Here is an 11,049-nt window from a genome sequence, read left to right as displayed (position 1 = left end):
TCCCAAGGTCGATTTGATACAGCGTTCCCTTTTAAAACCGAGATCCGGTTTAGACACAAAGACAGCAGCACAAAGAGAAGACTTCCCGGCCGTTCGCAACAGACAGCTGAACCTAATTTCTGTCGTGTGGATAGAACGCCGCCCAGAAAGAGCGCATTGAGCAGTAGTAGCGAGGGGCAGGTGTTTGCTAGGCCTACGATTGGTTGTGATCTGCCTTGCTAGCGTGTAAAGGCTAGAGGGAAGGACAAACTTTAACAACGGAAAACGAACAGACCAGCTGTGACTATATGGCAATTTTAGTTAGCAGTACGAAAAAAACTGGGACAGTGATAAATAACAAATATGTTACAAAATAGATTTAGATATATCACTAGTATCAGTGAAATTTTTTTTACTGTATTAGCTTTCAAGAAAAATATACAAACACAAGTTTCTGTATGCCTAGTGAAACCACACCAAAAAAAATTTCAAGAAAACAATTTGAACCGCCAGTGAATATTCGAGAACTGCAAGTGGGTAATCGCTGACGGATACACACACCGTGGCTAGGAGAAAAGATGAGATGGTGCCGCGGAGGTGGGGGGGGGGGGGGGGGGGGGGAGTGGGGGAGCGGAGGTGGGTTGCTAAATTTCCGGAGATACCACGTTTTTGGTTTTCTTCAATGAACAGGGAAACGAAAACAACATTACTGCACGTTTCTCCGAAGCGCGGTATTAATATTCAATACATTTGATTAAGAAATTATCCCTTAGAACCTTTGTCTGTTGAGAATAAAGTAACAAAGGACGTAAAATAGCAAGACATGTTTCTATACTGAACATACACTGTGTTTAAAAATAATTTAAATGTAATATGTAGGGACAAGTATGCTCTTTCCGAACTTGAGATAAATTTTAATGGGTGAATTCTTAAGTAGCTGAAATTAGGTCACGCATACTTTTTTTCTTATTTCTTTTTGTTTAAAAATCTTTGTATCAAATAATTAAATGAAATATAGAGTAAAACCTGTGGGGGGGGGGGGGAGAAGAAAGATCGTTGTCTTCAAATTCCATCCAGTGGCAAGAGTTTAAAATAAACCACTTGTGTGAGAGAGTAGCATTATTGTCAGAACTCTGTTTTAGACCGGCAACACGTCATATCGCAGGTAGAGCGAGGTGACTCATTCCCCCCCCCCCCCTGTATATTTTTACAGTTATCATTTTCTGAGCTGGTATTTACATGTGCGCTTTACTTAGATCTAAATAGAATAAATGGCCGTTTGATGTTACAATTTTTTTTTAAAATTATGGGGTTTCACTGACCAACTATTACTAATGGGTGTAAAGTGACGTGAGGGTAGTTCCCATAGAGATGTAATGGATTTGTGGAGGTACTCTATAAATGTGTGTGTGTGGGGGGGGGGGGGGGGGGTGATGGGGGGATTGGTGACAGGGGAGTAGTTCCCATAGAGACGTAATGGATTTGTGTAGGTACTCTATAAATGTGGGGGGGGGGATGATAGGGGTGGGGGGATTGGTGACAGGGGAGTAGTTCCCATAGAGACTTAACGTATTTATTAGTGTAGATAGACTTAATAAATGCGTGATGGATGATTGAGGGTGGGGGATTGGTGACAGGGGGAGGGTTACAAGATTCCATATAGAATTCATTGATGTGTATGTTGGAAGAGGAAAGGGGGTTTAGTCCCCTTCACAGGTGAGAAGCTGGACAGTGCCTATGAGGTTTATTTTTAAACTTCATGCATTTATGTGTGTAGGTGGAAGATATAACTCCACAACAGGGGTGGGCTATGAGATGTTACATCTAGATTACATGTAATTGGGTGAGTGAGTTTAATTCCCCCTTAAGAAAATGTGGCGGTCACATTATAACTGCATCTTAAACAGGTCACAACACACACAGGCAACATAGTACAACACCCACAGACAACATAGTACAACACAAACAGACAACATAGTACAACACTCACAGACAACATAGTACAACACCCACAGACAACATAGTACAACACAAACAGACAACATAGTACAACACTCACAGACAACATAGTACAACACCCACAGACAACATAGTACAACACCCACAGACAACATAGTACAACACTCACAGACAACATAGTACAACACCCACAGACAACATAGTACAACATCCACAGACAACATAGTACAACACCCACAGACAACATAGTACAACACAAACAGACAACACAAACAGACAACATAGTACAACATCCACAGACAACATAGTACAACACCCACCGACAACATAGTACAACACCCACAGACAACATAGTACAACATTCACAGACAACATAGTACAACACCCACAAACAAAATAGTACAACACCCACAAACAACATAGTACAACACCCACCCACACCTAAAATAAGAAGTAAATTTACTTCAGCCACAAACCAAAACTTTTTAAAAAATAGCATGTTGTATACAAACTCTTTGTTAAAAGCATGTAAATATAATTTACGTATGAGTATAAAAAAATGTAAAAAAAAAGAAAAATTACCTTGACCAGATATAGCATCTGCTTTCCAAGTTGCTGTATTTTCTATAATTATTTTAGTTAATAAGTCCCGAAGATTTTTATGAAATCCACCTGCAAAGAAAAATAAATATGGTTAAAACTCTCTATTAGGGACTACCTAACAAGTCATTAAAAAAATAATGAACATTTAATTGCACTTTTTTTTTCTCGAACGTCCCCTTTTTTTTCAAATATAGGAATTAAATAATGAAGTGCAACCTGCTAAAAAAAACTGTGTTATGATTTTTAAATATTTGTTAACTATTTTAAAAGTTAGTTGTAAAAAAGTACCCATGGGGCAGGTGAAGGGATAGTGTGGTCAGCCGTATGCCCAGACACCTTAACTTTCCCTAATATGAGTCAGTTACCCATCAGAGCTGGGTAGACTCTACAGGCTTAAACCTGGGATCCAAACTCAAGGTTTTTGGGCTAGTAGTCGTATGCTCTATCCATGCTTTTCTAATTATAAACTAATAAAGTTATGTGTATTGTTTTAAAAAATATTTATTGTTTTTGCAGTTTTATGGGTTCTATACCTGGAAAAAGACTGTAAATAGTTTGTGGATCAGTTGAGCCTTGAAAAACAGCTGACTTTAGTAAATGACTCAATGTACAAATGCACTAAGGAAAGTAAACAAAGTCTGATGAATGAGTGAATAGAATGAATATCTATTAAGGTTACATTGATAGACTTGTAAAATATCAGGTCATTGAACAATAGATGCAAGGCGGATGAACAAATAATGCAATGGGCAAAATAAGAGAAAAAATAATCAACTTAGATGTAACGAAATATGAATTGTAAGGGAGTATCATTGTAAATAAATGCCTCTTTAGTCATAATCTTATTTTTAATAATTAGTAATATAGAACTATCACCTAATGAAAAACAGCAACATTTACTTTGATGAATAAAGACTGAAGTATTAAACTTAAAGTAAAACAATTACCTGTCTGGTTTCATTGGCAGAAATACCTAACAGTTGGGATGTAGACTGGACTAAAACATCTGGTAGATGGGAGGGGCCCCTTTTTCTGTACAAGAAAGCTTGTTGACAAATGTCAATCATTTGTTGTTTTGACGAGAGCTGTGGAATATTAAAAGTAACTTAAGTATATAATTTTATGCACACACACAAAAATCAAATGTTTGCTAGCCATATTAGGATTTTTCAAATACTTATTAAAGACAATAACACCAAGTCCATAATCGAAAAATTAATAAGAATGAAGATATTTTTTTGTACAAATGTTAGAGGTACAGCCAATAAACATGAACTTTATTTTTTAAGGAACAGAAGACACCTTGAAAACAATGAACCATGTTTAATTTTATTTGAGGTTTCTTTTTTTATTGAAATAGCTGCTATGGAAATTGTAAATACACAATGTCTGCTCTTTTTGTGATAACTTTAGATGATGGGGGTGGGATGCAATAGAGATGACATTTTACTTTACTGATATATTTTTTATGAAAAAAAAAAAAGAGTCATCAGATAGGCCAAGAAAAACTTGCGGAGAGTGACACAAAAAAGATGGGCAATCACTGAAGACGGAGAAACTAGACCAGGACCGCGTCACCTAGAAGGCTACATCTAGTGGGTGAAAAAGTGGCTACTACTTTTTATTATTTTATGGTTGTGAAGTGGTTTCAGTGCAACCGGGTTCTCAACCACAGAGACATCCAGCACCACTGGAAATGAAACACAGACATCACACATGCCTCAGGACCATCTGATACCCCAACATCAACAATAGCTACAAAAAAAGGTGCACTGTCAAAATGGCCAGTGAAAAAACAACCACAAAAATGACCCAGGCAAAATTGGTTTTTGTCAAACGGCTCCCTGTCAGGGTTTCTTGCAGGCATCTCTTCGGGGGGGGGGGGGGGGGGGGGCAGAGCCCTCCCCCGAAGAAAGTCTAGCGCCCCCCGAATGAGATAGAATTTATATAGTAAGCATATACTTTTACTAGTGTCCACCCGCGCGGAAAATGTAGACCGCCCCTTCAAAAATATCAAGTCCCCTCCCCCCGGAGAAAAAAGTCTGGAAGAAACACTGCTCCCAGTTGTGACCCACTCCCATTTATACCTGACCCCAAGGGGATTTCTGAAGTTGACCCGTAGCAGACCCTACGACGTCACTGACAGGGGACCCAAGCCCAGGGGGTTCGATAGACTTGTGGTTGTGTTGTGCTTGTAATAAAATAAAAAATTCTAACTACCAAGCTGCCTTTGTTCATATTCAAACTGTTGTTGGTGTACAATCCCATTGTCCAGACTCACAACACTCTCATCATACTGACTTGCACGTATAGGCTCCCGACTAATGGGCTGACGACATTGGCCGACGACATATTGGCTCATGAAATATGGGCTCACGAAAAAAAATTAGCTTTTAACAAAATCAGTCCCGATATATTGTCATCCAGACAAATAAATCGTATGACCACTTTTGGCACTGATGTAACTATTTAGTCCAAAAAGCCATCCATAAATGAGGAACGTTTGAAATTTTGTGACGATATGTGATGCGGGGAGAGTTCATATAAAGTGACGCCACACATTTTCGCATTTAAAAAAGTAATGTTTTAAATTAAATTTAAGCAATTATTTATCTTTTTTGAAAATGGTAATAGATCGAGCTCAGTCAATATTTTAGAAAGAAATCTATGATAAAAAATTAGATGAACTCTAAACTTGCACCATAGGCAGGTAGTTTTAAAAGGGCATTTTGACTTCTTAAAAATACCAGAGATTTATTAAATTAACTAATTGTAAGGCTTATGTTAAAATAATTACTAAATAATAAAGAGGGCCTAAAAAATGTAATATATTTTGTAGGCTTATAGGCCAATATAGGCTAGTATAAATTATTAGATAGTTTTTACTAGTTTTTAGTGATCGACATTCATTATTATAATATATTTTGATTTATGCCTTCGGGCCTAATGTTTTTGAATTTTATTATTTAGGCTACTTTAAAACAAATAATTAATTAGGCTAGGCCTATTCATGTTATTTTAATTAGTCTACTTTTATCACAAATAATTTATTCATAATTGGCCCTTTAATTTATATAATTCATTACTTAATATTTATTATTATTTATATTTAACTTATACTAGTTATAGGCATAATATAAGTATATAATACGAGCCAACCCGCGGTGTATCATACGCCGCTATTTAGTTGTTTTATTTTCTACTTTTCAGTAACTCATAATTTGTGAATTCGACAGTACCAATGCTGCCACTGAAAATATTTGCTTTAAAATACTATCAGTTGGTCGTTAAGGACGATACCCCCCCCCCCCCCCCACCCTCATTTCCCCCAACCCTACCCTACCTCCCCCCCCCGTGAAAGCAGCCTCCTCTTAATTACCTACCCTAAGTTTAAAATAGTTTCAAACTAAATTATCTGCCCCTAATAGGAGTCACTAAGCCCGGCTGTATGATTGTAAACATTTAGCGTGATCCTCAGCTCACCAGACCATGTGGGGGTGGGGGAGGTTGATTTATGCCTAGTGAAGAAGAGAGGCGACTGCAATGCGCGCTTACAGCTTGTTTTCTAGCGTCTCCTAGAAGAGAATTATATATATAGATATACTTATATTATAGGGCTTTATAGACCTATATTTTAATAATTAATAATAATAGGCCTATATAATTAATATAGGCCTATTGATATGAATATTATTAAAAGTAAATTATTGGTCTCTTTACTTTTATTAGTAAATTATTAGATTTAGAATCTAGTAAATATAATAATGAAAAATTAATTAAAATTTTAATAATATTAAATTATTAAAATATTAATTTTTAATTACTAGATCTAGATTCTAGATCTAATTACTAATTAGGCCTATTAGATTCTATATATTTAATTTAATATTTATAACTATAAGATAACTCAGTATAATATTAGTATATACTATATAACTGTATTCCACCTTTAAAAGCGTTTCCAATTGAGAGTAATCACTCTTCATTTTACTAAATGATGATATGATCAAACAACTAATAAAAAATTGTTCACTTTCTATCGATGTACTGTAAATATTAAGTGTTCTCATTAAGGCCTTATAATTTAAATTTTTGAGTATTGTCAAAATATATTAGAATCTGCGAGAGGGCGTCGACCATGTAATATTGAAAGTACTCCAACTTCCTGTTTCCTGTTCCCTTTTTGCCAGTCAGAGTGTTAGCATTTGGCCCAGCCTAAACTTGGCATCAATAATCTCAAGGTCATTCTGGAATGGAATTTTCCATCAACTCAAACCTTAATATTTGCTTCGTTTCTTTTTATTGTGGAATGAAACAAAAAAAAACAAATAAATAATAAATAATCAAGTCTGATGATATATAAACAATTATGTTTTACAATGCTTTTTATTTATTCAGTCATTTAGGAATATAGATTTTAGGTATTCAGTTTGACGTTTTAACATTTTTAAAAGAGGAAAACTCTAATAATAGGAGCCTAGGCCTAAGAGCTTGAGCGTGCGTTCGGCGCATGCTCAGTTTCTGGTAGAACAAAGCAACCAATGAAATCATTACCAACGGTCATGTGATAGAACGCGGAAAAGAAAATTCTGCGCGCGAAGTTAGTCTGGGTGAAGCCTGCGGCTGCGTTTCGTTCGCATCTCGTTCTTTGTCGTGGAAGGAACAACAGCGTTTCTGCCGTCGTCCGCTGAAAACCACACAATTTTACAATGCCTGGAACAAAGTAAGTTCGGATTTATGTTTTCCATCTGTGTTAAATTTCCTCTTGGATTACTCAATGGATTACGTATTTCTACAGTTTAAAAGTGAATACCTACGCCAAATTTGATGAAATAAAGAAATAGCACATTGTTCGGACATAAAGATTAGGACGGACCATCTAATTAAATGATTGAAATATTTTGATCTCAACATCTGGAAATGATTTCCTACTCAACGGGTGACCCGTATTTGACTATTTGTTTTATAGATCTAGAATCTAGATCTAAGATCTAGATACTGTCTTGAACAATTATTTAGGCCAAGCGTCTTATACAATTTGCGGGAGAATTTTTACACCGGTGCCAGATAATGGAATCTTCTTTAAAAAAGGGGTGTTAGGTTACTGGTAGTTTACTTAATACATACATTGCTGGCTCTTGTCAATGCGAACCCTGTCCCCAATCCTGGTCCTACCATACGCCTAACCCTGAATTCTAACCATAAATTAGATAACAACCCAACACGTATTTTATGGAAGTCTATTATCGGACACCGGGATCTAGATCTATAATCATCCCAATTTTCTTTTTCAGATTAAGTAATCTTAATTTAATAATTTATTATGTATTTCTAGATCTAGAAATCAAGTTGGATCTAAATTTTAATGTAAACTAGAATTCTAAGATTTCCCGCACCTCCACCACATTTAATAGATTTTTATTGCACGGTATTGTCGATAGACTTGATCTTTCTAACTAAACCAAACAGTTTGACCGGGAGAAACGTGCGATCTAGAGTCTAGAAAAGCTCTTATTAGTCTAGAATCTGCAATAAAGGTCTAACTCCACGCGATTGAATCTGGATTCTAGATACTCTAGACTCTAGATCTAGCTCATGAATAGATCTGGATCTCGAGTTGTTTAAAAATCTGGCATATTTAATTTATTTACTTTGGGTTTAGAGTGGTCCCTTGCGCCCAGTGACGTTCTGTATAAACAAAATCCACCCAGACTAGATTAGATCTAGAATCTATCGGCTTCCCAGTAGCGTGAATCAGTCTTTACCGTGAAGTGGAAAGACATCAAGTTCTAGATCTAGATCTAGATTTAGAATCTACACTGACACTAGTGCAGCATCTCTGCGCCTTTGCTTTAGCTGGTCAAGAATCTAGACTAGAGATCATTAGTGAATAATTTTTGTAATCTGACAATCCAGACTTAATCAAAATTACAGTGAAATTTTGTTTCCTCTGGTATCCTGGGTACTCTGTCCAGTGTTGTCTACTTATAAATTTCATTGACATGCTTAAGGATGGATAATTTTCTTAAATACTTCAAATACTTTTTACTATACTGTCGGGTGTGATTTTTCACTTGTTTTGTGTGGATCTAAGGCTTTGTTTTATTTTGTGACAAATAGTTGATTGTTTATTACTAGGGATGATGTTGCTGTTGAGTCAGAAACAAAAGAGACCACAGAGCCAATTGTAGCAAAGACAGTTGAAGATGTGAAAGGCAAAGCTGATGAGGTAATTCTATAATTTTTATTAATATAATTTCAGATAGTGCACAGCGTTTTGCATGTAATGTTAAATTTAAGAAATTTTTTACATATTTAAAAAAAGGGCAGATTCTGGCAAGAAACAAATGCCGTGCAATGGAGAGAAACTACCGCCTTCATTCGCAGCGTTGTTTCAATTGTACTGTGCATGCGTGTGTTAACAAAACAAACAGCAAAACCTTAACCCTGGCACAGCTATTAAGGTCACTGCACAGAACTATGAGTTTTGTATTTTCGCCAAACATTTTTCAAGTAGTCACTTAGTTTCAAAAATGGATATCTTTACATTTTTAGGCTGATGCTGAAGCAGAAGAACAAACAGAAGAAAACACAAAAACAGAAGATTCAGAAGAAAATACAAATGAAAATGCTAGCTCAGAAGAGACAGAATCAAAAACAGGTATGTAGACAGTATTTTGCTTACATTAAGCTGATTTTAGTTTATTGTCATAAATATTTAGCTTTAAATAACCATATTAATACAAATACTTTTCCAAAACAGAAGAAACAACAGCAGAAAAGCGATCTGTAGATGAAAAAGAAAGTGAAGATGCAGAAGATGAAAGTCCGAAGAAAAAGGCAAAGACAGACTCAAATGAATCATCGAATGGCACCACAGAAACAACTGAATCTGCTTAGTTCTATTATATATATAATTTTTTTTTTTTTTCCTTTTCATTTTGAACTTAATCACAAACTTGTAAAAATGTGTTTATCATCATGTTCAGGAGAAAACTGAGATATTTATAGTCAGGTTGTACACTTCATCATGGTTCTCATCATTTGTACTGTTCTTGTAATAAACATCTTAATGTATTTACTTCACTTGGATTATTTATTGTGTAGGTGGTTGTGTAGACCTGGATATACCAATTGGCTTGTTTCTAAATGGATGTTCAAATGACCCAGTTTTGGAATATATTTATATGCTGGTTTGCATTGTCTGTAGAGCATCATGTATTTAGGCTCCAGTTCAAAATGCCATTGCTTAGGTATAATAATGTACCTACATTTACTGCTATTTTTTTGTGGTAGTAAGCTATTACTCATAATTCGAGCTAATATTTCATAGGTGCTCAGTGATTTGGTCTTGTCAATAGTATTCTGACCTGTGAAGGTTTGCTCACTGATCAGGAGCTAATCCCAAACAATGAAATCTTCCTAGAAGTATTTTAAGACTAGTGAGCATGTCATGATTAAAAAGCAAAATAGCCTTGCAGCTTTCGCATGGTTCGTCACTCAATATTTATTTGCTACCCCAAGCATAGATACATGAACAAACAGTTCATCTTGGGTTCCTGTAAGATACTTTATCCATAGTATCAATTGTCCAATAATGCAAACTAGTATAATTTAACCTACTTACCAGCCCAACAAACCTAATATTTCAAGCTTTCAAAAGGTGTACATTGCCCTTATTTTGCTCAACAAATATCCTCTAAAATAATTCAAATAGATAGTAAGTGGAGCTACCAAGTTTCCTCCAGACTTTCCCAAGGGATCATCCATATTACCTAATTACTTAGTTTACTACCAAGTAGTAGTTGAGTTAGTATTTATGTGCTATCTTGCACTTTTTTTTTTACACAATCACCTAGTTTGTGGTGGTATAAGATTTCCACGTCAATTTTATTCCTGTGTGAAACAAACTAATATAGTAATAAACCACTATGGTAAGACACTACTAGTTAGCCGTCTAGATAAGTACTAGACAATTCAATCAATTACATGGAAGTATTGGAGGGAATAAGCTAGTTATTTCTTCCAGCTATCTTATCTAAAAAAAAAGTCGGTGTTGATAATTAACAGTCCTGAAAGTGAATGGAAACAATTTCGCTTGCGATCCTTGTAAAATTCAAAATGCTGGTGATTGGTTGGTAGCGCCACAAAATTTAATTTTAATAAACATAGGCCCTACTGTGTTCTAGCAAAGTGAATTCAAGGGAGGTAATAACGAAATAAATTATACATCTTCCTACTTTGACTGGTTATCGCCCGTGTAACGATTACAATTTGAGGAGTAGAGCGTAATATAAACGCACACAATTGTCCAGACACTTATCATATATATTTATAAATTAGTGATTTCCTTATTAATATTAATAATAAATTATAATTTTAATACTAATGCAAGGTCTACTGAACATAGTCTAACAAGAAAATCGAGTTGGTAAATGGGCATGTCGCAAGCTCAAACAGCCTATCCCTATTTAAAACAATATTGCAAGGCACTGTGCCCAAGAGGAT

General features: G+C 35.5%; 2 protein-coding genes across 2 annotated transcripts; one reads left to right on the top strand and one right to left on the bottom strand.

Annotated features, from left to right (window-relative positions):
- Positions 1–2,520: 2,520 nt before the first annotated feature.
- Positions 2,521–6,709, bottom strand: LOC131931893 (COMM domain-containing protein 9; the record flags this gene model as incomplete). Its single annotated transcript, XM_059288722.1, has 4 exons — positions 6,489–6,709; positions 3,489–3,626; positions 3,075–3,159; positions 2,521–2,610 (listed from the first exon to the last, which is right to left on the bottom strand). Coding segments are annotated over exons 1-4 (436 nt in total), but the record flags the coding sequence as incomplete, so codon positions are not given.
- Positions 6,710–7,106: 397 nt separating this feature from the next.
- LOC131931892 (uncharacterized) lies at positions 7,107–9,618 on the top strand. Its single transcript, XM_059288721.1, has 4 exons — positions 7,107–7,264; positions 8,680–8,770; positions 9,097–9,202; positions 9,305–9,618. The coding sequence occupies exons 1-4, from the start codon at positions 7,251–7,253 to the stop codon at positions 9,439–9,441; spliced, it is 348 nt and encodes a 115-aa protein (XP_059144704.1). The 5' UTR covers positions 7,107–7,250; the 3' UTR covers positions 9,442–9,618.
- Positions 9,619–11,049: the final 1,431 nt, after the last annotated feature.

This window comes from Physella acuta, unplaced genomic scaffold, assembly GCF_028476545.2.
Source record: "Physella acuta isolate Inbredline_101_S28 unplaced genomic scaffold, ASM2847654v3 ptg002050l, whole genome shotgun sequence".
In the NCBI taxonomy this organism is placed as follows: Eukaryota; Metazoa; Mollusca; class Gastropoda; family Physidae; genus Physella; species Physella acuta.
This window is presented reverse-complemented; position numbering and strand designations above follow the sequence as displayed.

Excerpts from the sequence above, each read along its gene's own strand:
- LOC131931892 (XM_059288721.1), top strand. Across the intron at positions 8,771-9,096 it reads TGAAAGGCAAAGCTGATGAG|GCTGATGCTGAAGCAGAAGA; the intron begins GTAATTCTATAA and ends TTACATTTTTAG. Across the intron at positions 9,203-9,304 it reads AGAGACAGAATCAAAAACAG|AAGAAACAACAGCAGAAAAG; the intron begins GTATGTAGACAG and ends TTTCCAAAACAG.